This window comes from Myxine glutinosa, chromosome 4, assembly GCF_964187855.1.
Source record: "Myxine glutinosa chromosome 4, kmMyxGlut1.1, whole genome shotgun sequence".
Classification (NCBI taxonomy): domain Eukaryota; kingdom Metazoa; phylum Chordata; class Myxini; order Myxiniformes; family Myxinidae; genus Myxine; species Myxine glutinosa.
This window is the reverse complement of record NC_136264.1, coordinates 63,885,183-63,912,395: the sequence shown is the minus strand read 5'-3', so window position 1 is coordinate 63,912,395 and position 27,213 is coordinate 63,885,183. Positions and strand designations below refer to the sequence as shown.

Sequence of the window (27,213 nt, the reverse complement as noted above, 5' to 3'; positions counted from 1 at the left end):
ACTCATTTTCAGCATATTATCGATACACGCAACGGTAAAACTGATCTTATCGATACAGTTGCTTGCCCAAAAAAATGGTGGCCGCGAGTGAAAAACCCGGGTGTAGTGATGTAACGGAAAAGCATCAATCACCATAGAACGCAGTGTCAATCGGCATTTTCTTCACACCGACCCTCTCACATGCCATGCCCTCTCATCCAACCCTCTCACATGCCATGCCATGAACAGTGAGCTTGTTGTGCTAAGCATCTGAGCTTCCATTCTTTCTCACACTTCATCCACTTTCTCTGGTGTAACAACACTTGGCTGGCGCATGTGCTTTTTAACTTTCACATAGCCTGTTTCTCTGAACTGCTTCACCAGTTTCCAGATCACTGATTTTAAAGGTTTTGTACGACCGCCAAAGTGACTACTTTTAAATGCAATTTGACATTCCCTAAAGGATGCATTCTTGATGTAATGTTCGACGAGAAACACGCGTTGTTCCACAGCGAGTGCCATGGTGTGGCGCTGAGTGAAAACTATTAAACGGCACTGCCGGGTCACGTGACAAATCACATGACACCTAATAACTCTCAGGATCATGTTACGTTTTTCTGTAACATTAGGATACATTTACGCAAAATATTAGGTTCCTAACAGATATAGTTTTTATAGTCGTGGCTAAAAATATTGGCTCCCTTGCACTTTTTTCAAATAATGCACCATTTATTCCAGAAAATTGTTGAAATAAAAAAATATTTTCGTATCCACATGTGTATTTCTTTGGTTTGCAGTGGACCAAAACAAAAAAGCTGAAAAAATAACTAAATCTAAGCTAATTCCACACAGAAATCCTAAAATGGCCCAGACAATATTATTGGCACCTTTTAGAAGTTGTTAGAAATAATAAGATTTCAAGCAGGTGATTCTCCTTTACTTTGGATTTGAACTCACCTATGGTGAGTTTCAGGTGCCCACAATATAAAAATCACTCATTAAACCAGTTTCAATAGAGAAAATGAGTCATTGTGCTATTTTGTGTCACTGTGTGTACCGCAATGAGCATGGAGAAAAACAAAACCAGAGAATTGTCTGAGGAGGTCAGACACAAGATTGTAGCAAAGCATGGACAATCTCAAGGCCACAAGTCCATCTCCAGAGACCTTGATGTTCCTGTGTCCACCGTATGCAATGTTATGAGGAAGTTTAAGGCCCATGGCACTGTAGCCAGCCTCCCTGGACATGGCCACAAGAGAAAACTTGATTAAAGATTGCAGTGAAGGATTGGTTGAATGGTGGAGAAAGCACCTCGATCAACTGCCAAACAGATTCAAGCTGACATTCCGAGACAAGGTACGATAGTTTCAACTCACACCATCCGTCGCCAACTCATTGAAAGTGGGTTCGATGGAGGACCCCACTGCTGAGAGAGAGAGAGACATAAGAAAGCCCAACTGGAGTTGGCCAAAACACATCTGAACAAGCCAAAATCCTTCTGGGAGAATGTCCTGTGGACAGATGAGACCAAATTAGAGCTTTGTGGTAAAGCACAGCATCGCTATGTTTACAGAAAACAAAATGATGCCTTCAAAGAAAAGAACACCTTCCCTACAGTCAAACATGGAGGAGGTTCAGTGATGTTTTTGGGTTGCTTTGCTGCCACTGGCACTAGGTGCCTTGAATGTGTTCATGGAATCATGAAATCAGAAGATGACCAAGGCATTTTGGAGCGCAATGTTCAACCCAGTGTCAGAAAGCTGGGTCTTCGTCAAAGGTCATGGTTCTTGCAGCAGTACAATGACCCCAAACACACTTCAGAAAGCACCCAGGAATGGTTCACGATAAAACGCTGGACTGTTCTGAAGTGGCCAGCAATGAGTCCAGATCTAAATCCCATTGAACAACTGTGTGGAGATCTGAAAACAGCAGTTGGGAGAAGGCACTCTTCAAATCTGGGAGAACTGGAGCCGTTTGCACAAGAAGAGTGGGCCCAACTGCCAGTAGAGAGTGTAGGAAGCTCATTCATGGCTAGAGGAAGTGCTTGACTGCAGTTATTTTGTCCAAAGTCTGTGCTACCAAATATTAAGTCTAGGCTCTAGGGTGTCAATAATTTAGTCAATGCCATTTCTTTTTATTTTCTGATTTAAAAGGATATATTAAGTTCTGAATCAAAAACAAAGATTCTGTTATATTAACAGTGAAATAAAGAATTGTGGAGACCAAATACTTTTGTCAATTCCAACTTCTATTTAGAGAAAATTGTGAGTTGTTTGAAAAAACTGCAAGGGTGCCAATATTTTTGGCCACGACTGTATGTGTATGGGAATTACTTAGGGTTCTCGAAAAAAAATCACCCTATATTTACATGTTTATTACCTCTGCCACCAAAGGTGGATGTAGGTTATGTTTTCAACTCTGTCTGTCTGTCTGTTTGTTACTTGCCGGAAAATATTCCGGCAAGTATGTTGGTTGGTTGGTTTGTCTGTCTATTTATCTGTTTGTGCGCAGTACTATGTCTACACTGTTGCACATATAATCGCCAAACTTTACACACATATGTGTCTTGCCCTGGAATAGACTGTGCCCAATTTTTAACTCTCTTGGCCCAAGGCCTCCATTATGACGTCATAATTCGATAATTCGATAAGTACAAAACTTCATCCAATCAAGATGGAATTTCTTGAGCGCCATGTCAGCATAAACTGGTGGAGAAAAAAAAAATGATGACGTCATCGGTCACGTGGTTCGGCCGCCATCTTGAAAAAACCGAAAAACTTTGTACCTCTATATCTCCGAAAGTGCTGAATAGAAAAAATTGAGACATGGCTCATTGTAAAGAACTCTCCATGGCGAATAAAATATGCTAATGATGATGTCATAGGTGCCTCCATTATGACGTCATTATTCGACAAGTACAAAACTTCATCCGATCAAGATGAAATTTCTTGAGCATAATCTAGGAATAAATTAGTTTAGAAAACAAATAATGATGACATCATCGGTCACGTGGTTCGGCCGCCATATTTTTAATTCCGGCAAGTCCTCGGTCTTTGACCGATTTTTAGTCTTTTTGTCTGTTTGTTTGTGAACAAGATATCTCAGAAAGTTGTGGACGAATTCGGACGAAATTTGGCAGAGAGGTAGGTATGTGACAAGCACGAAATTATTAGATATTGGTGAAGATCCGGATTCGGATCCGGCCTCCAGAATTTTTCAGTGATTCTTCACCATTGGGATATATAGCAGGGCAGATATGTGAAACAATTGTTCAGATTGTGGTAAAAGCACCAAATTTCGTACAGTTCATCTTATGAAATTGCAACTTGTTCACATGAATACATAATAATCGATTTCAGATATAGTGCCAAGAAAAAAATCCCCCTGGTGGCCATATTTGGCCAAAATCCAAGATGGCCACCAGCCGAGCCGTGAATTTCTATTAAACCCGATATTTTCTTTAATATTCAAGCTACAGACATGAATAAAACATCATTTTGTATGTTTTCAGACACAAGGAATCTAATTACAGCATTAATTCTTTCATAAAATACATTTATTTCAACATAAAGGGCTTTTTTGTGCCAAATTATCTGAAATCGGTTAAAAATTTGACCGATTTTAAGCAATGTGATGTGATATCATATCACAACATGGGTGTATTATACTCATAATATAAATTCTAAGTATTTTTTACTTGCAATAATATATGTAATGCATGAAGGTGTAATTGTACACATCATTTATAATATGGTAATTTAGTAACCGAATCGCTCTGTTGTTCCACCTGCCAACAGTTTAGCACAACAATACATCGCTACCATTAAATTATGCACATAGTACACTGATGCATGTGAAATGAGATTTAAAAATGAACAATATTAAAACATTTCACATTAAATGAAAAGTAAAATTACTTTACATGGAATTACCACATGGTTGAGTTTTAAAATAAATGCATTGTCATCATGGTAACATATGATGTACAAGCAGAAGCAAACATAAATAAAAATGTAAACAAATATTGCAATGCAATATATTGGGAAGTAAGAACACAAAATCATTAAGCATCTACTTCTGACTGCAGTTGGGTGTGGTTGACATTCCACATTATAACAGATTATTAAGCACCTTGATATGATATACCAGTATACCAGTAGCCACTATAGCTGACTGCTGGCAAGAACGATACTGTAAAACTGATATACAAATCAGACTAGAATTAAAACACAATTACCCACATTGGCAGATCTTGAAATAAACAATAAATTGACCAGTTCATGTTGTATATAGACATGATAGACAACAAATACATTAACTATATACACCCATGTCAACTGAATGACAATACTACTGAAACATGATGATGTCTACTACTAATACTGCAGTAGGCTACATTCGACTAGCGAATGAAAACGCCATATCATTACATCATTTACAAACAACAGTCAGTTGCCTTCATTGTGGTCGCAATCACCCCTGCATTGACAGAGTGTTGTGCATTTAAGATTTGCTTTGACACACTTGCATTGTCCCCTGCAACCTTTCACACAATGACACTTTATCAGCTCGGAACAAGACATTGCTGCTTCAGGCAGTAGTGTCCACAGTGGTTCCCATTCATGTAGAGCGTTCTTCTTCCACCCCCATGCATCTGGGGAAGGCACCTCTGGAACACGCACATGTGACTGTCCCCAAATATGTCCACCTTGGTAGACTGTCCGTTTCACTTGTTGTAACAGTGCTGCACTTGTTGGCGGTATACCATCGATAGATCTAGCTTTGGTACTGAACATGTGTTGCCTGGCTGCATTTACGCTGGTTTCTGAAGATGTCCTGTCATACAGCAGTACAACGAAGCACTCTAAAACTGACATGTACTCTTCGTTGAAACTTGATGGCGTTTCCGTAAGAGTGATGAAGACTGGAGTGACCTCGGGGAATGATTTCCAAATGTCGAAAGCAGTCTTCTTTCCTCTCCCCGCAAATGATGACACGGTGTCGCAACCAGTGAAGGCATGAAACATTGGAAGCGCCCTTGCTTTGTCATGGCCCAACGATGTGGCTATCTCATGAGCAGGGATGTAACGAAAATGCTTTCCTGTGCCAAACGCAACCCATATCTCCGTGTTCTCAAGACGTACAGCATTGGAGACGGCAAGAACAAGTACATCAGTGTCGACTGTCCGCAAGACAATTCTGCGATGTCCTCGGTTTGCTGCATCCATTGCATGGACGAACATTCTCGTGTCTGCTTCTTCGTGCGAACAAGGTGCCATAGCCTATACGTTTTGATTCACACGAGTACACAACACATTCTCTCCACATGTCGTGTACACTTCCTTCTCTGTGGAGAGATTTTCCACCACCTATGGTTAGAAGTAGCGACAGTAAAGAAGTATTAGTGATTATAGATTCATATTGTTATAGAGCATTGGTATATCAGTAGTACGCACACTTGCTAACATGGTTAATGAAACTACATTGTATATTAAATGTTATGTACAATTATTTGCATATATTAAGAATTATATTAAGCATGGTGATTGGTGACGGTAATACCTGATGTGCCAAGAATTCGAAGAGCTCAGTCTTGTTGTTGTCCAAACGCAGGAACTCCTGCCAGTTTCCTGGAATAGTGTTTGCTGCTGTTACACGTCTCCGAATACCTTTGCCTCGTTTCTCTCTAGCTGTGGATTTAAGGCTCCCTTGGATGTACATGTCCCAAACGATATCAACTCTCGAGACGTTTCGTAGCTGTGCTTTGATGTACGGCAGAAACACTAGGGTAGCGTATTCCTGGAAGGTTTTGGTCCCTACTGGTCTCAACATGTTGACGATTGCTGCTCCATCCAATATGATAACATCAGCAACAGGGGCTTCTCCACTGGGTTTGCATAGCTTTTCTAAACATTCCGTGAGGTCAGCTTTTGTCCCAAACCGGAGTTTCCCAAGCTGTGACAGAGAAGGAGAATACGCGTGGTTCTCGTGCCTGAAGAAATTTTCCAGGTCCCCTTCGCGCATTTGAGAAGCTATGTAGAGTCTCGAAAACAGTGCACAGTCACTTTTAAGTGATGATAGGTGTGTTGCTTTAGATGAGACCTTTGGTGGTGGTCGGCTGAACAAAGGTATGTTGTTTCTCTTGATGGGATCTATTATAGGGGTTGTTCTCTCTAACATACGCTCTTTGACATATTGCTCATACTGCTGCTGGCCCAAATTCTCTTTGGAGCGCACGTTATCCGCTATTTCTGAATCAACAATATCTCGGCTATCCAAGACCAGCAAGTCCCCGCTTTCGTCTGTGAATGGATTTCCCATGTCATCAATTACCTGAACGAGCGTCGTGACCTCTTTTGCAAAGGAGGCTTGTGCGGACAGCGTATGCTCATGATGCTTAAGATTGTTCTTCGAAGTACTGCTCTCGAGGGCAACTGTTTCAAAGCCATGTACAACCCTAGCCAGTTCAGGACCTGCTACCATCCACCATAGGAGTGCTCGTGGATTTTGCAGAAGACCAACCGCCCCACCATCACCCTTTACGACCGCATTATTTTGTTCGTGTGCATGATCTATGGCAAGAGCTGAGAATGGACGATTTGTTTTGTGCACCACAAAGTCACCTTGTTCAAACTGTCTCGCTACATCAGGAAGTCTGTCCTGCAGTGTAACCATGTCCCGAATATGAACGGGAATCCATCTGGAATAGTGTGTTTGATCAAGGGCAAAGAACCAGGGAGCCATTGCTTCTAGGGCTGCGACGTAGAGTGCGAAGTTCCCTTCACGAATAGACCTCACAGACACCAAAACGAGGAGCTCTAATCGTATAATGATCAGCCAGTACTGGAACTGTGGAGACATCTCAGCTTGTTTAAGGCACCACTTGTCAAAGGCCAATGGTTCTATTTCCTCACACGTGTAGGTGTCGTAAGCTTTACGCATGAGGATTGACAATGCACTAGAAGTGACTTGATGGGCATGCCTCGTTCTTGTAACATGTGACGCCTTTAAAAATGAGTCAGCCGTCCCTGCTGTGGCAACGTTTGCTTGGGTTAGCGCATATGTCCAGCCACTTCCGTCCAGCAACTTTCCAAGGACTCTCAAGATGTCCATCTCTGTGTGGAGTCCACCAAGCAGAATAACAAACTTTTCTTCTCCATACACATCTGGCCAGTTCCACTGGATCAGCTTTGCAATTGCAAACAGAGGCTGGTCTGCTGTTAACACTGGTACCTGACCAGAATTCAGAAGTTCACCCGCAGATTTTACAACATCCATTGCATGACGGATCATGGCGACAGACTTGGAATCGTCTGAGAACAACGGTAACAGTGATGTAATTGTGACATCAAAGTTTCTTGGACTTTCCAGTGTGTTTGCATGGAACGCACCCCACGATATTGGCTCATCTGTGCTCTGAAGCTCTTTGGTGATAAGGTCTTGGGTATTGTTCAGCCATTTAGTTTCACAGTCAATAGCAGATTTCACAAGTTCTTTGTCACATGTTAGTGGACCATTCTGTAATGGAACAATGGGATCCTTCTTGATCAGTGTAACTGGTGTCAAAGTTGTGTACGAGTCCGGAAGTGGCGGTATCTGTGTTTTTGAAGACGTTGGTTGCAGAATGGCGGGTTCACGTACAATACCATCAGACGCTGTTGCTCTGTTTTGAAACAGGGATATTCCTGTACCATGAAAGGCCTCGCATGCTGTAGTTGAGCTGGGGTTGTGGTCGATATTGTCCACTGCAGCAGTTGTAAATAGATTTTTACGCAGGACAAGTGGACACACAACCCCATCAGTTTGATATTGCTCAGACGCTGAGATTGCAAGTTCTGTCGATATGCCAAGGACCCTATCATATGAAACTGACAAGCCGAGATGAAACAGTATATCCACCAGTTCACGTTTACGCGTATGTCCATGGATCATCAGGCCAATATAAACAGGCAGTGGGGTCTCTCTGTCCTTACAGTGATGCGAATTGGTGGACTCCTGGCGCCTTCTCACATGACTGTTGTATTGCAACAGCTGAGCGAAACTCAGAGTTGCTTGTCTCACTGTGTCTGATGCCTTGTTCTTTATATTGGGTTCATCCATTAGCATACCAAGTAGTGCTACCAACGACTTTGGTACAGCATCTTCCTGGCATCCTTTTTCAAAGTAGCCATCAAAGTGTGATGTGTGCTTCTTCAGCATGTCTCGGCGAATAATCTGTGCTGCCTTTGCTATGCAAATAGCTTCATCATCGAAGTCATCCAAACATGCATCTTTCAGAGCAAGTCCTACATCCTCTTCGAATGTCAGAAGGATGTCGCGACCTTGCCTGTACGCGTGAAGACCTGATACATGGGCAAGGAGTCTCTCTTTCAGACGTGTAGAGTTTATACGGCCCGATATGTCCACCCCTAGCTCTCGTAAGCGATCCGTATACAGCTGCAGGAGATTACTCAATTTGAATATTGGAGCCACGGTCTTGTCAGCTAAACGTATATCTTCGATATAGCCAATTACCTCGACCAAAGCTATACCGTGAGCCTGTCCATCCGGGCTCTGGTTTTGTTCTTCCTCTACTTTCCTGTTGCTAGCATTGTACAGTTTCACCAGACATGCTGAATGGTATTTCGCTTCCTGTGCCACTAGGTCACCCGCACTAAGTTTGGCAATTAGCTTTTGATCCTGTAGCTTGAAAGCACAGTGATTGACACGTTGTGTAAGTTTTGACGTCATTGCTTCGTGCAGCGGACTACTTTCTGTTCCCATTATGTCACAGAAGAAACATGTATCACTACTTTGATCTTCACTAGCTTGTCGACGCATATAAGGACCATCTCCTTTCTGACTGGTGCATGGATCCACCGGTTGTAGTCTTGTCAGCCTCCTAGCAGAGTACTTCAAGCGGCAGGAGTGATGCCATTTGGCACTATGTTTGGACAACGTATTTGCAATGCCATCGCCCTCATCAAGCTGTGATATATCTATAGCCACCGCTAGCTTGCCCAAGTCATGAAAACATTTCAAATTGTCAGCCAATGTGTCATAACCAGCTCCCACATCTGTTCGTTTTGCTAGTGCAGGACACTGAAGTGGTGCAGTCGAACGTTCTTGACATAGCACACATATTGTCCAATCAATAGGTCCTGGTGTGTTTCGAGGTGAGGACAGCTTCTCATGTTCAATGAGCTTACACTTTTTCCGTGTCGACATTGTGGGAGCTCCGAAGGTTCAGACTTAACACCTGGATGGCATCATTGGCGCCATACATGTAGACCTGACAGAAAAGAGAAAAGAATTGTTTCTGAATACAGTTAATAGTCATATTAGAAAGTAAGCATTCACCTTTCCGACTGTTGTCATCGTGAATATTCCAAATTGTAATCCGGTCAATTGTTCGTCGATTGTTGACAATTTCGACAGAAACATGCCCTTTATGCTGAAATATATGCATTTTATGAAAGAATTAATGCTGTAATTGGATTCCTTGTGTCTGAAAACATACAAAATGATGTTTTATTCATGTCTGTAGCTTGAATATTAAAGAAAATATCGGGTTTAATAGAAATTCACGGCTCGGCTGGTGGCCATCTTGGATTTTGGCCAAATATGGCCACCAGGGGGATTTTTTTCTTGGCACTATATCTGAAATCGATTATTATGTATTCAAGATGAACTGTACGAAATTTGGTGCTTTTACCACAATCTGAACAATTGTACTGATATTTGGCACTTAGCTGCCCCGCTAATAGGGCCAAAAATGATACATAGCAGGATATTTCAAAAAGTTATGGACGGATTTGGACGAAACTTGGTGGACCGGTTGGGTGTCTTACAAGGAAGAATCTATTCGATTTTGGTGAGGATCTGAATATGGATTCGGATATGAGAATTATTTTAATTTTTAAGTGATTCTTCACCATTGAGTGACATTACTAAAACCAACATATAGCAGGATATCTCAAAAAGGTATGGACGGATTTGGACGAAACTTGGTTGACAGGTTTTGTGTGTGACAAGGAACGATCTATTCAATTTAGGTGAAGATCTGGATTCGGATCTTGCTAGTATAATTTTTAAAGTGATTCTTTACCATTGGGAGATAGGGCCAAAAACGATACAAAGCGGGATATCTCAAAAAGTTGTGGACGGATGATTGTGATTAAATGCGATTCTGTAATGTGATTTTCTGGTCTACTCTAGGATACAAAACGTAAACTGTTCACCTGGCAGAAGTGAACGAAACCTATATTTATATTATTATACAATGTTAACAGGCTTTTATATTTTTTTTACATGTTTATTTCAATTGTGATTTGTCTATTTCTGGCTGCCGCCGACCTTCGTCTATATTTTCTCAAAGCCGAGTAACTGAAACCCCCTTTTCCCATAGGCCCTTAGCTTCCACTATCGTGGTTGAGGCATTTTGCATTTTTCAGGAACGTAACCCCTGCAATATTTGAGGATTCACTGTATTCCGATCCGGATCTTCACCAAAATCGAATCAATTCATCCATGTCACACACCCAACCTATCCAACAAATGTTGTCCGAATCCATCCATAACCTTTTGAGATATCCTGCTCACAGACAAACAGACAGACAGACTGGGGTGAAAAAATAACCTATGTCTACTTTAGATGGTGGAGGAAATTATTGGAGATGCCTATTGAAAATGTTAAAGGGGTAAATAACCCACAAACAACACATGCATTTCATAGAATAATTGAGTCCCTGTGATGTACATCGGGCCATCTCACATCCAGGGCAAGGTTAAGTGCACTGAATTAATCTTGCAAGGTTAATATCATATGTCTTTGATGCTAATAACACTTTTCAACAAAATGTTTGAGGCTGACAATGATTTTTGTTAAGTGGGAGTTGAAATGTATTTTAAATGGGAGCTTGAACTTTGAAAACATTTTTTGCTCGTAACTTTTATCATGTTAAATAGCCCAGTTGACTTCTCAACAGCTTAATTGTGTTGCTTAATATCACACTTGCTGATAGGATATGTAAGTTACAAATAGACGCTGCTAACACCAAAGGGTACAAAAGCACCATAATGTCATGCCACATAACTCTCATCCAGTTGTAAAAATATATAAATGACAAGTTGTTTTTTCTAGAAAACATAAATTATGACACAGTCAACCCAGCCCACGCACAAAAAAAAGAATATTTTCTCCAAATGTGAAACGTGTTGGAGCTGACAGAATGGCTTTGACAGTATACATCCTCGCCTCTCAGCTGTCTAGCCTGGGTTCACATCTTGACCCAGCTATAAAATGTCATCCTGGTGTTTCACAGGCAGGATGATTCATCAACATGTGTGCCATTCCTTAGATGGACGTTAAACGGGTCGTCCCGTCTGTCGGCATGAGTTGGCGGACATTAAAGATCCCATGGCTATCATCATAAACCTGAACAAATTACAAATTCCTGCTCTGACTTCCTGAGTTGGAGTGGTGAACCGACCAGGATTGTAGCCTAGTAACTGTTTCAGCATAGGGTAGAACCAATGCTCAGCATAGGGTGATGAGGATGATGATGAAAGTTGGTTTGTTGCAAATATGAAATTAAACGAAAGCTGTATGGCCGGTACGTAATTATGACACAGTCAACCCATCAATGATGATTGATGTGGTGGTGGTGGTGCTTTTGTTTAATTGAAAAATGCTGATATCTGTGCTCTAAGAAGGTAAAATTATTGGGTCGAGGATCATAATGCAGTCGTCACACTAATGAACCTCCATGACTTTAACATCTTTCAGAAAATTCTCGCAGCTTAACAAAGAGAGAGAGAGAGAGAGAGAGAGAGAGAGAGAGAGAGAGAGAGAGAGAGAGAGAGAGAGAAAGAGAAAGAGAAAGAGAAAAAGAGAGAGAGAGAGAGGGAGAGAGGGAGAGAGAGAGAGAGAGAGAGAGAGAGAGAGAGAGAAAAAAAACAAAAAAAACCCTCTTTGTGATAGTGTTACGTGCTCCTCCCCAAACCCCCTGGTCACGGTGTACCTCCGAGCCCGGAGAGGAGTCATGGCAGAAAGATGTGTTATTCTGTGTCAAAGATCAATGGTGAAACCACACCAATTGTTACCAACAAACAAGTATTGTATTAAGGTCACACAAGAATAACAATACACAAACAATTGTAATCAATTGTACAACAAATAGTATATCATTCCTATGATGGTACCATCAGGTTCGTACAATATAACTCACTGTGCTCCAAGTGAGCGAAAAGAAGAAGATTCCCAATGTCTCTATTCCCGGCTTCAAGCCAAAGTTGCTTCCGGCTTCAAGCCAAAGTCGATCCGCTCCAGCGATCGTCAGAACGATGTCCCATCGAGATCAGAATCCCGTTCGGATGACAGTCACAGTCACGTGGCCAAAGCTGCGCAAAGGCGCCCTCAAGGCGACTGGAAATCCAAAGGCGCCCTCCAGGCGACTGGGAAATCACACCCTCGGGTATGGACGTTTCACGGCTCCAAATCGGCAACCCGCAGATTTACCTTCAAAATCCACGTGACACACACACAAGATAAACGTCTGAATGTGGTGAAAACGGCTGAAGCGAAGCAAAGAAACCTTGTGCGACGCGCAAAGCGCGCGAGTCAAAATGGCCGACAGCCCGTTCTCGAGGCATAACGGCACGACGATGATTTTCCTCGGAATCAACTGCCAAAAACCTGACACGCAGGTTGATCTGTCACAGCGATAACAACTCTGTCGCAAGAATCCCTTTCCCGGGAAACCCGAAGTTCGCTAGTGACCTCCGTTCGTCAACGTTTGCTCCAGAACTCGAAACAGCTCGGCTTTCTTGTCGTACTCACTCCCTCCGCCTTTTTCTCTCCTCTTCCTCTTCGTCGTCATCCGGTTCTGGTTTCATTTAAAACATTAACTTTTTTACCTTTTGAAAATAGCAATATCTATTTCCCTCAAATGACAACAATAATAGTACATGGAATCAAAAATGTTTACAGTGGATGAAAACCACAACAACGGAAGTGACGAATCCGTAACAATAGGCCAAATAAATATGAAGCTAATAATTACCTCCGCCACTGAAGGTGGATGGAGGTTATGGATTCACACCTGTCTATCTGTTTGTTTGTCTGTTTGTGAACAGGGTATCTCAAAAAATTATTGACGGATTCAGACGAAATTTGCTGGAGAGGTTGGGTACGTGATAAGGACGAAATTTGTAGATTTGTTGAAGATTAGAATACGGATCCAAATATGAGAATTTATTTAAAGTGATTCTTCACCATTGAGAATTAGAGTGAAAAACGATATATAGCACAATATCTCAAACAGTTGTGGACGGATTATGACAAAACTAGGTGAGTGAGTTGGGTAGGTGACAAGAACAAGCCGATTCGATTTTGGTTTATGTCCGAATCCAGATCCGGCCCATCAGTGCGATACAAAACATAAACTGGTCAGCCTGGCAGAGGTATGCTCTCTACCGAGTGTCATTCTAATTTTTACTGTCTTCTTCAGTACAACTATGAGCAAAGAAGTCGCTTATCATGAAATGGAAAAATGAAGAATTAGCAGTATCACAGTGTTTTGTTTGTTACTGCAGGACAATATTTTCAATGAAGCTTGTTGAAATGATTACATATTGAACTGTTATGAATACAGTATACAGTACTGTATTTGGTGTCTGCACATATGGGGATGGCTTGATTTGAGTATCACCTGCAGTCCTGTTTATAAATGACAAATATATAGTATATAGATCAATAATTGAGGGAGTTACCATTCCTCAAAATCATTTGCTTCCTTCATGTTTGAAACCTATACCATAATGCTTTTATTGCACTGAAATAAAAGATGTGCTGAAATGTATTTGTTGTACACCGTTCCTTTCCTATGCCATCTCCAGGCATTGCAAAACGTCATTGCCGGGCACCGAAGGGGGCTCGGCAGTGACGCACGCTGAAAGGGAGTACTCAGTTTTCCCTCTGGTTGTTTGTTTTCTTGTTTTCTTGTTTGTTTGTTTTCTTGTTTGTTTGTCCGGGCGATATCTCAGCCATACTTTGAGCAAGGAAGCTGAAATTTCGGCACAATAGTGAGCAAGTCTTTTGTCAAAAACTGTATTTTTTGTTTTTTGATTAATCAATTAATTGAGGAGTTATTTAATTATTAGCAATTAATTAAGTACTTATTTATTTAATCAAATTTCCTTTCTCTTCTGACCATTAACTCAGGCACCTTTTGAGTTAGGAAGCTGATATTTGGACATGCCAATGACCAGGTGATTTGGCTGCAATGGCTATTTTTGATTTATTAATTAATCAATTAATCGATTAATTATTTAATTATTCGATTAATGACTAAATTATATTTTTTAAGTTACAGATTCTGATGAAATGGTGGTGGTTTATGTGTTCTATGACCGAATTGATTAATAATTTAATTTTTTTTAATGATCGTTATTTGTTTATTTTCATTATTAATCATAATATTTATTTTCTTTCTCATTTGGCCAATATCTCAGGCACCTTTTGAGCTGGGAAGCTAATATTTGGACATGACAGTGACCAAGTGATGTGGCTATCAAGGATATTTTTGATTTATTGATTAATCATTTAATCGATTAATTATTTATTGATTAATTATTTATTGATTAATCAATTAATTATTTAATTTTTTATTAATGACTTATTCAATTAAATTTCTAAAAGATACATCTTCGGATGAAGCACTAGTGGTTTAGTTATGCTATTATCCAATTGATTAAGAAAATATTTTGTGATAATCTTTTATTGATTTTAATTATACAATTAATCAATCAATTAGCATACACCTCTCCCTCCCAATGCAGCCTCGATGAGCTGCACTGCGGTATTGCCGGGCGCCTGAGGCACCCCGGCAATGCCGCGCTGTAGGATATTTAATTATTTGGCATGGGGGCGGTGTACTTTTAATGTATCTGTACTTGTATTTTTTATTTATTTTTTATTTATTATATTTTATTTATTTATTTATTTATTGGCTCATTGAAATTTCTTGCGCTGAAATAAAAATAATAAAATATGCGCTGAAAATCAAGATGGTGGAAAATCATTATGAAATTTATGATTAACAAATACATCAAGTTTGTTAAAATTTAAACATTGCTTATGAAGCTTGTTAAAATTATAAGCCGAAAGACTGAATATTTAAAGACTTTAAAGGAAAACTTTGTGTTGGTATGTTGGTGATTACCTGCCAAGAACATTCGGATTGAAGAGTACCTTGGGGACAGGAACATTTTGACGAATGAGCCTATTAAGAATGGCATTCTGCACTGTCTGTACATATCCTAAAGAATTATACTTTGAAGACATGAAAACTTTCACCCAGAAGGGACAATTGCACATTTAAAGCTGGAGAATATCTGAAAAAGAATGGCAAATTAGCATTCATCTGCATCTGAGGTAAATTTAGCTGTATACTGTCTAGTCTGGGTTCAATTCCCGACCCAGCTATAAACTGTCATCCCAGTGATTCATGGGCAGGGTGTGTGCCATCCCTCGGATGGACGTTAAATGGGCGTCCCATCTGCCTGCATTGGTCGGTGGACGTTAAGAATCCCACGGCGTCCTTTGCTAAGAGTAGGCGAGCTAACGTCGGCACTCTGAACAAATTACAAATTCCTGTTCTACCCAGCAGAGGGCATTGCATCAGCGACACAGCCATGCCCTCAGCCAATGTTGCTACCCCACAGCCTTGTGCTGCATACGAAAGAAGAAGAAGAACCAGCCCACTGCATACGGGTATATATGGTAGACCATTTGATCATGAAAAAGGTCAACTTTTGATCAAACCGAGATCTTTTGAGTAATATGCTTGTGATTTTTAAAATATATATTCTTAGATTGCTTGTGACATAATGCTTTTTTTTTTTTTTTACAGTTATCTCCCATATAAAACACTATCAGTTTGTGTGTTTGTACAGATGTCTGTCCCCCTTCATAAGAGTAGGTCCTAAAGGCCAATCTTTTAACAAGAATGTGTGTTCACTACAGTCTATTTTTGAGGATAAAACAAACTCGAAAAACATTTTCCATAAAAGAGTAATTATGTCTCTTACATTGGAATTGTAGACGGTGGCTTTCAAAGCGATCTTCAAGGGTGGTGTACAGCATCGTTTTTAATAATACCAATAAATACAAGGTGCAGGGAGGTGCAATTTGCTGCACATGATGTGCAACGCGAGCAGAGTAAAACGTGTTGATTTACATACGTATGACATCTATTAAATAAAGAATATACAAGCACACCTGACGCTATGCTGAGGCTTCAGACTTTGGCATGCTCACGAGGCCGCACCGTCAAATAAACTGGTCCAACCTGTCATATTTGACAGGCCATTTAGTGGTTAAAAATAATGGGACAATTTAACATCGAGCAGCGCATCTTTATTTATGACACACACTTACATTGATACAAAGTCACTAAAGAGAGTGCAGAGAGCATTTCAGAGCATCTCGTGTATCTGCTTACAAAACAATTGAGGCATTACTGCAAAATCTGAAAGATACTGATCATTACAAAATGAAAATAACAAAAATAAGGGCTGTTCAGGAAGGCATGTTGGTGTTCGTGTCCCTGAGACTTGAAGCTATACGGCAACACATGGAGAGAAATCCATGTAAATCAACAAGATGACCCTCAGCTGAAAGAGGAATCAGTCAACCATAAGTGCAACGAATACTGAAGAAAGAAATTGGGCAAAATTCAGCTTTTCAAGGCATTTAATGAAAACAATCAAAGAAGATGGTATGAATTTTATAACTGCTTATCTGAAGCATTACAACATGAAGACCTCAGAATGAATGACACAATTTTCTCTGATGAGTACGATCTTTGCATTATTGGAATGATGAATAGACAGAATTGCATATTTTGGGGATTGTAAACATCACAAGAACATGAAGAAGGATCACTTCACTCTTGGGAAAATCACCGTCTCGTGTGAATTGAGTTATGAATCTACGGTCCGTACTTTTTTGAACACTCTAATACTGAAACGGCAGTAACTGTGACATCAGATTGTTATTTTCACATGCTGAAGACATACCGGGTGAGAAATAATGAAACTCTGTGGTTTCAACAAGTTGGAACCACATCCCACACCTCCAATGAATCTCTCGCTCATCAGTCGCAGAACTGATCATTCCCGTGCCCCCCTCCCATATCTCCTGACTTGTCACCACTGAATTATTTTTTATGGGGACTCATCAAAGGGACATTGTTTCAGTTGAAACCAACCACATTTGCTGATTTGAAATATGCACTTATTCAGATTATCTTGGAGGTTACGCAAGCCACCCTTCAGAAAGTGATGCGTAACCTGTTGCTGCCTGTAAGAAAATGTATACAACAGAAGGGAGGGAGGTCAAATTGAACACTTGGTTTAAGTATTGGAACTTGAGGATGATGCAAATATTTCATGTAAAATTTCCTTAATATCTGTCACTGTTGTTACAATTCTTGTTTTATTCTCATTTTGATGGCCCATCCTGCACAACAATGTATACACCAGGACATAAATTGTCCTGTGAGCCATAAAATAATCTGGTGGCAAAATAAAATGGTGGAAATTCATGGTTCTGTAGATCTTCACAATCCCAAGACAGTATACGGCATTCATGCACTCTTTCGACCAACTTTATCGTGTATAGCTCTTATTTGGAGCACTGATGTATTCATCTGTGTTCTCAATGAGATATGTGATAATGGCTACACATAGGAAAACAGCACATAATTATTTTTATTTCCTCCTGTCATTATTTTTCTAATATTCTTCTTTATCACCTTCCCTACCCCAGCCAGAGAACCTGCTGCTGGCTAGCAAATGTAAAGGGGCAGCTGTTAAACTGGCAGACTTCGGCCTTGCAATTGAGGTGCAGGGAGAACAGCAAGCTTGGTTTGGTATGATTTGTGTTTTCTGCACTTTCAATTCACCAATCACCATCCATTCTTTTCTCAATCTGTATTTTCATAACTCTCCTTATTTCTCTTTTACTGCTTGCTGTATATATATATATATATTATTTATATATAATATATATATATATACAGCTTCTCTTGCTTCTCTGCACTTGGCTTGGTGAAAACCCCATATATATATATATATTAGAGCTGCGCTATTATCTGTATCGTAATCGGCACAGGCCAATATCGGCAATTTTTCGGTAATCGGAATTGGCCGATTTGAGCCAGTGTGAGTGCTGATTACTGATTACAGTAATGTTCTGTATGCAACCCAAAAATCTTGAATAGCTCTCACTCTTGCTTGGCGTGAATTTCAAAGAACAAATTAAAATAACAATGTTGCATTACAGATGTTTCTTGGAGATGTGCATAAACATTATTCTTTATAAACAGCTATCAGTTGTCATGTGACAGGTAGAAAAAAATTTGGCTCGGTAATTTCAAAACATGTCAATACGGCAAATGGCTCAACAATGGGGTGTTATCAAATTTATTTTGCTTTGAAACTCCCAAAGAGAAACAACGTAACTTTTCTAAAGCACACCCGTTCATCTATCTATAATTCCAGTAATCTCTGTGTGTTTGTTTGTACGTTTGTTTGTCTGTGACCGCTGTTTCTCGACAACCACGGGTCCGATATACTTGAAACTTGCCAGGTATATTGCTGGGGACCCGAGGATGTGCCTTTTCAAGGTTTCATATTAATCGGACAATTACTTACCGAGCTATGTCCAAAAAACGATTCAACCAATCAGAGAGCAGCGAGCTATCGCGTGTGCCGAACGTGGCGGACACACTCTGCCTCGGATGGCACATTTGAGAGCGTATTCATTTATTTCACGTTTGCAAACTATGTTGGCGCTATGTTGGCGTTAAACTATGTTTTAAAACTAATAAAAACCCCGGGGGGATTGTCACTGTACTCGCAAGCCGTTCGCCGTTCGCTTTGGCGTTGCGAATGGACCAAAACATTTCATGAACCAAACCATTTCATGTAAAGCGTTCGCCGTTCGCTTTGGCGTTGCGAATGGACCAAAACATTTCATGAACCAAACCATTTCATGTAAATAGAGGGGGGGATATAATTTTAGATATAGATATAGTACGGGCATGCCCTAGTATGTTAAAATAACCAATTGCTTTAGAAACTGCCGCTTGTACAAGGGAAAATGCGATCGCTCGTACGCTGCTGAGGTTGAAAGTTAAAACCTATTGTTCCTCCTTCCTGGCCGCGAGTATGTGTTGAAGTTATACGTTCCAGGCGTGTCCGAGTGTATCAAAGCGTCAGTTAAATTAATTTTTTTCAAATTTCAAAGGCGGACCTACAGTATTCTGAGCTGCTTGTGTGTTCTGGATTGTTCAGTGCTGCTTGTGCAGCATATGATAACAAATATACTGTATTTCATCTGACTAGGCAGAGAAACTCATCTTTCTCAAAATGAATCTGAGCTTCTTTTTTTTTCTTTCTTTTTTCCGATACTGAATCGAGGCTCGTGAAAGAGCTAACATTTATTTCACAAACAAATCAACCAGACAAACAAAATATATAAAAAGAGGGAGCGGAAGACAAGATGGGGAGAGAAGGGGAAGCACACAAACATAACATTTGAGAGCAGGGAGATGTGTGGGAGGGAGAGGGCTTGGGGGGAGGAGGTGTGGGAAGGGGGGGGGGGGGGTGGGAGAAGTATAAAACACAAGGACACCAAGGACTTCCAGGGATTACCAAGGACACCAAGGACTTTGAGCTATGTGGACTTTAAATATTAAAACTCTTCAACATATCATTTTTATTATTTTGAACGATGCGAACATGGGTAACAAGGTAATGGTTGGACACAAACAAAGGGAGAAGGACACAAACACAACATTTGAGAGCAAGGACATCGAGAGAACTGTGGGAGGGAGAGGGCTTGGGGGGAGGTGGGAGAGGTATAAAACATATGGACACTAGTCGATTTACCTATTGTCAATACTATAACATCAGTCGATTTACCTACTGGATGAACGATTGTTCGGAAAGGAATCCCTTCATGATCCGGGGCCTTTCTGTAGTATATTTTGTATAAAACTTGCTTTTCACATGACCAGACAAGTATGAAATGTTTTATTTTATATCCGAAATGGCTTATCGAATGAGCACATAGTAGCTAATCATTCGTTTAAAAATGGAAGGATGCTGCGCCGTTCGATACAGTGCACCAATCGATTAGAAAGGGGATTTAAAATGTATCAACTCACAGACACTCAATAACATCAGTCATGGGCATGGCACTGATCCGGCATGGCATCCCCTTAAAAAACTGGGTGGTGAATCGGCAGGGGTGGTGTGGGGGCTGTCAGAGAGAAGCCTTTAGCTCCATAAGGATTGACACCCTCGACGGTTTAGTATATATCACTATAATAAAAAATAGAAAGAAAATAAATAGGAAAGTATAGTTAAGAAAGATTATTATAGAAAAAAGAGAAAAAAACAAGACCAAAAGTCGAACAGCGGTGTAGCCGGGCTTGTAAAATATTATAAACCACAAACACATATTATTAGCTTTTCATTAAACTGCTTATAACATTAAACAAAGAAATTTGGAGGAATCTCGACATCCATGATGTAAGTTTTACTTACAGAACTGAGGGAAGATCTACTGTAATCTATATATCCCACAAAGTTTGGAGGTGTGCTCATTTAACAAGCAGATAGCTAGCGCTTGCCAAGCCAGCCGTTCCTTAACGCTTTTGAATGGAGTGCTTGCTGGAATGCTTAAACCACTTGGCGATCTCTCCACAAAAAACTTGGTAAATGAACACACCCAATGTTCTTGAGACCCGACCATAGATCGACTGTAATCTATTTACCCCAAAGAGGAATAACCCTTTCTGCAGCTCCCGTAGTGAGCGGGTGTAGGCCTACTTGTAAATTAAAATGTCGGTTGGTGGAGCAGCCGTCGTAATGACATCACAGACGTAATGACATAACGGACACAAAACTGCCGCTTCTTCAATATGTAGAACATGATATATTTTAACTTCCAGTATGTTTGCAGTCACTACGAAGGGATTAGTGTTATGATTAGATTTACTATAATATTAACGTTGCGTTATCATTATTTCGAAAACGATATTTACTATAAAAAAAACCGAGGTGAATTCCTTACGTCTTCGGTTATTACTCCCCTACCGGTGTACACCGGAGGGGACTATAGGTTTGCACGCCGTCCCTCCGTCCGTCAGTCCGTCAGTCTGTCAGTCCGTCAGTCCGTCACGCAAAGAACAGTTTTCTGGACTTTGATTTCAAACTTGGCACATGGATTCCTCATGATAAGTTACAGGTCAAGTTCGAACTTCACGACGTTTCGATCATTTTTAACAAAGTTATGGCACTTTGAACTTTGGTAATTCTGATAATTCTGATGATCCTTAACTCAGTGCCATTTTAAGTTTTAATTTCCTTTAAAAAACAATTTCTCTGCTATAATAGGACCGATTGAGATAAAATTTTCACCATATGATGGACTCGGTCTGTAGAATATTTTAATGCTAATTATGACATCACAGGTCACGTGGTTCGGCCGCCATATTGTTTTTCGTGAAAACACGAAAACCCCTTTTTCTCTGCAATGGCTGAACGGATCGAGGCCAAACTTTGCAGGCAGAATCGCATACCTATGGCGAACAAAAAAGTCAGCGAGCATGACGTCATGCGTCATATGGTTTCAGAGTTATGACGTTTTTAAGCATGAACCTTTAAAACCGAGCTCCTCCCTCATTTTTGATCCAATCGAGGGGAAACTTCACAGATCTGTTCAGCACTAAAATGTCCTTTTGGAATTTGCGATAGGGCACGTGGTTTGGCAGATATCGTTAATTAAACGAAAATATAAAATAAAAAAAAATGGATATCTCTTGAATCGCTAGTACCTCAGACCGTGAGTTGGTAATAATTTATATAATTCACACAGTGCAATACATGCAGGCCGCTCCATGGAGCGACCTTGCGGGCTTATCAACGAGGTGAGGCGTGACACACGTGTGTCTCAGCATACCTCAGATCAAGTTTGAAAACCAGCATCAACCGGGCATAAATTTGCATATTCGATCATGTTTGACAAAGTTATGGCACTTTGAACTTTGGTAGGGGACATGTATTGCAGCGCAATACTCAGAATGCTTGTTAATATTAGTGCCGAACACCGCTCATCATTGATCATGAACCATACACCGCGTCAATCCATTAACCTTCCATTCATGACATTGGGATTAAAGTATTATGGTTATATTCACTATATTATTATTATGACGAAAACGATACAACTGAAACGATACACTACTGTATTAAGAAACCTTGGCTTAATTTGTCTGAAGCGGTCCGAAGGTGAAGCACAACACCTAAGCCTATACATACCGTCCCGTATTGTTGGAAGAGACGTAACGCCGATGCTTTCGATATTTTATGGTCATTTTAACAATCGGTTTGTTTGTGTTTCACACTGAATGAAAAACGTAAAGGTAGAGAATGGCAATTGTGATATATGACAGGATCGACGATATTTTCGGCCTGAACAGCATATAAATCAAAATGGCGGTGTGTGGAGAGTCAGCCGCAAAACGGCCGTAATGACATCAGACATAATCACATCACCCTGTCATGTGACCAGATTCTCAGCTCTGATTGGTATACGTTTGAGGGGACATACATACATACATACATACATACATACATACATACATATGACAAACACTGTTCTAGACGGCTCTGCCCGATGGGCTACGCCGTAAAAAAGGTATATCGAGAGAAATTTGGCATTCTTAGTGATGTGGTGCTGAGGTCAGCGCGGCAACAGTAAAATTGAAGAGTAGCTTGCACCATGGGACGACCAACATCTCGCGTCTGACTGGTGTGTCAGTGAGGGGTGGGGGCCGGTGTGGAAAAAGGCTCTAGCTCCATAAGGATGGAATCCCCTCAATGCCTTTGCGTATTATTATCATATATATATATATATCTCGGGAATAGAACCATGTTCCACAACTTGAGTTCAGGGAGTAACAAGCATTTATTGAAAAAACCAATTTACACAGCGCTGTGGAGGGCGTAAGGGACATACAATTCACAATTGAACAGCATGGCCCCATACACTCCTGGGTTCCTTACAGAAAGTTCTTCCTTATATACTTGCAGAGTGTGATAAGGATCTCCGCTAATTTTGGCAAGCTTCATCATGGTGGAACAAGGAGACAGAATTGGCCTCTAAGCCCCTACCTTTGTTCTATCTTATTTGGCATGAGCCAAGGGAACGATGTGGGAGAAGGAGCACAGAGACATTCTCAAAACTTATCTCCTCATGCCGGCTTTCGGTCAAGGACAGAAATACGTGTTTTCACGAGGGAGTGTAACAGAGCAAGCAGTTTCACTATCTTTCTACATTCCTTGCCACAGTTGGACAGTAAAGCATAGTTCGAAGCGAGAGAGATCATAGAAACTTAATCCTATTTTATAAAGCAAACACTAATTAAATACAAACAATAATTTAGAAAAGGCATAACTAAATGCATAATGTCGACATTCCGCCATCTTGTCTCTAACGAGACTACGTATCACAGAGACAAGGCCACATCGGGCTTTATTTGCAAGCAAAAGAGAATAGTGTTGTATGTGGCCACATCGGGCTTTATTTGCAAGCAAAAGAGAATAGTGTTGTATGTGGCCACATCGGGCTTTATTGAGTGTTATATGTGTGTCCTTCCAAGGGCATGCCACGCACACAAAGCACCACACATGCATGCTTGAAAGGTGTGTCATGATTGTGCGTGCTTTGGAACATGAAGGTCCAGAACATGAAGATCCATTAACGTTTCAGATCCGCAACGAAGGCGCCTGGTCCGGCCGGGGATGTGAGCCCGGAGGGTCTCCCAACCCACCCTTGGTGCAACAGAGGTGCAGCTGAAATTCCCCGCAATCTAAAGGGCTCCCCGTCCTCGCACAGATGCAGTCCTTGCAGATCTTCGAAGTTAATCGACGTCCATGCTGTTGTTCTGAGGAATACATAATGTAATTAATATCTTGTGTCACGTGTTTCTGGTCAGAGTACAGAGCATTCTCCCCCGATTGGAATCCATCCGGTTTCCAATCCATCCGGTTTTCCAATCCACCCGGTCCAAACCGGATGATGGTCACAGACAGACAGATAAACTGTTTACAATTCAAAGTAAAGAGAGAAACTTCCTTTTTTGTCAACTTCGTCCATGGACGCGTACTCAGCGTCGGGATCCAGAGTATCAGTGTCAGGTCCTTTGGCAGCCAGACCCAGCGTCGCAATCAGATCCATAGTCAGATCGAGCAGAGATGTGCAGCTGTGTGCTTGTAATACATAAGAAGCATTAGCCAATTCCCGCAGGGGATTTACAACAAAATCATCACAATTAACAAATAAATCAACAGTCTTCAGAAGCAACGATCACATCGGCATCGCCCAGGGCTCGTTCAGGCCGACGGCCTCGGCCGTCAAGATCATGGTCTTCGTCGGCGGTTTCTTCATCGTCCATCCTGAAAAATACTTTCTTACACACACCATGATCAAATTCCTAGCCCCCCACCCTGCCAATTGGCATTTAGTTACCTCATCTCTCAGATGGTTGGCTATTCATAGCCGCATTTCCTGCGTCGTGTCTGGGAATTGAAATGCTATATTTACCTTCATCAATTTCTGAAAATACCTCCTTTTTCCCTTTTTCCTAGTCAAGCGAATTTCGCACCAGTATAAACCACTGGAAAAATATTCCCTTTCCCTGCACTTTGTCCTAGGTTCTAGAGCCGAGAGTCACCCAACAACAACAACAACTAGCATCCCAAGGCCATTTCCCTGCAAGAGCGGGGGTTAGCCTTTCGGTCCCCATGACAATCTTCTTCATTTTGCCCTATCACCTCCCCTTATGAGCAATAATTCAATTGATGTGATCCCAACGTACCTGGTGGAGTTCCGTTCACCTGGTCTGCAGAGCCATGATCCAATCTGCACCAGCCCCCAACCACTTCCTCGATTGGGGTCAACCTGTGTGTAGCAATCTAACACAATTTTGTTAAATAAAATTCACAACTTTCCATTCGTTGGCGCACTCTCCCCAGTGTAAGCTAACCACCTTTATCACTTTCTTATCACTAAAGCAACATTCCACAACCACTTTCCCGTATTCCCTGCCTTTACCATCAACTTTTTACAAGCCTTTCCCCTTCCTTCTCAGCACATCCTACAAAGTCACCTGTCATTGACAAATAATCCATCTGATTCAACTTTCCTTTATCATCTTTGCACTTTCCACGACCTTCTTCACACTTCCTCCCGAACTTTTTGGCATTGGCCAGCATCCCAATGCTCTTAAATAAACAGATTCAACAACCTCCAAACAGTGAATTCATTTCCCCAGAACTCAGGAGCCACCATTCTGTTAACATGCCCAATGGCAATCCACTCTGCTCGGGATTGTACAACACTGGATTCTAACCTCCAACCCAGTCACCGCTTCTCCGAAACAGCTCCAATTGTTTTCTTTTTCCCCCGCACACAAGCCAGTCCAAGCCAGCAACTGTACACAAAGATATCCCAGCACGTCGTGACCTTCACACCTCCCACCAAGCTCGCATTCCCAAAACAAAACCCATGTTGTCTCTTCTTTTCCAGTCATACAAACCAAAGCACACTTTTGTCTGCACATGTACTTTAACCACGATTATATGAGACCCAACACCAGGACTACTCCCTGGAGCAGTCATAACTCGCCTCCACACCCCATCCAACCACATATCTCACTCAACCTTGCCAAAATCCAATCAATTTGCCTTTGTTGCACACAACATCTGTCCCCCATATATACTCAATTTAATTTTTAGTTTACATCATTCCATAACCCAATTTGGTCAGTATCTCATCCCTAGTTCACAAATTATCGCAACGACAACTTATCTGATCCTTAACCCCTGACCCAAAATTGCAAATGATGTAACCAGCCCTCACACAATGCCTAACCCTACCAAATTGCGTACAAATCCGTCCACACCTTCCTGAGACGTCCTGTTCACAGACAGACAGACAGACAGACAGAGGCGAACCACAAGCCCAGAACCCAACCAAACTTGAACCCACCCTCAAAGGACACCACTCCTTTCGACAGGCGCAATCCAATCCACAGCATCCATATGCCAACCTCTATCTGGAGCCTCACAAAGCCAAAAGTCAGGCATGCTCACTGCACTCCACGCAACTGCAACCTCCAACCACACGAGGTGCCAGCCACACCTCAACCATGCCGACAGCGACTCAGCCTGTCATCCTCCCAAGTCAAATCCCAAAATCAATCAATCCCAAAGCAAATTAAAACAGATGTCATCTTAAAAAATACAACTTGCCTCTGCAAGAGCTCCACATCCGAACAGATAAACGGCAATCAGTGAGACTCCATATTACAAATGCACACACCCGATGTACCAAAACAACAACCAACTGGTCCGTCCAGGAACTCCCGCCAACACAAGCCACCTCTAATGATCTTCAATTGAAGTGCGGAGCACTTGCTCTCACCTCAAACCCCACAGCCTTTCTTGGGAGGCATGCTCTACCATGCAGCACCCTCTCTACCTGGTGCACACCTTCCGCACCTGTGCTCGCTCAGCACATTCCTTCAACTCAGCCCCACATTTCACACGACCCAAAACCTCAACCTCCTCAACCTCAACCTCCGACAAAACCTCAACCTCCGACAACCATTCGACGTTCCTTATTCACACATCCAGGTGTCTCCATGCACTCCGTCATTGCACCTTCTCTTGCACACCCGATCACGCGCTTCCATGTGCCCTCTCTCACCTGCGCCACCACCAACTCAGGTGTACATTCCCACATGCGCTCAACCATTCCAGGTGTGCATTCCTCCATTCCAGGTGTGCATTCCTTCTCACCTGCCACAACCAACTCGTACTCCGTGTCACTCTCACCACCTTCCCTGTGTCTTCGCCACGACGCATCTCCAAGATGCATTACGCAACATCATCCACACATCATTCGCACGGTGTGAGCCACATCACATCCCAACAGTTGAAAACCCGACCGTTTTCATCCCTCGGATGAGCGTTCGGTTGAAAACCCGACATTTCTACTCAAATTATTGAATTTCCAATACTCTCCCTCCTCCGCCTGTGGCACAGCTTGTCCCTCATTATCTGCCCTTAGACCCACATGCATTTTCATAACTAAACCATACCACCATCGCTCGC

At 41.5% G+C, this 27,213-nt stretch overlaps 1 protein-coding gene across 6 annotated transcripts in view; it reads left to right on the top strand.

Annotated features, from left to right (window-relative positions):
* LOC137424701 (calcium/calmodulin-dependent protein kinase type II subunit alpha) overlaps positions 1-27,213 on the top strand; it is a 314,922-nt gene that overhangs the window by 152,059 nt on the left and 135,650 nt on the right. For all 6 annotated transcript variants that reach the window (XM_078775810.1, XM_068112436.2, XM_068112435.2 and 3 more), the window contains exon 7: positions 17,792-17,894. In XM_078775810.1, the coding sequence (XP_078631936.1) occupies positions 17,792-17,894 (103 nt within the window). The remainder of the gene's footprint in view (positions 1-17,791; positions 17,895-27,213) is intronic.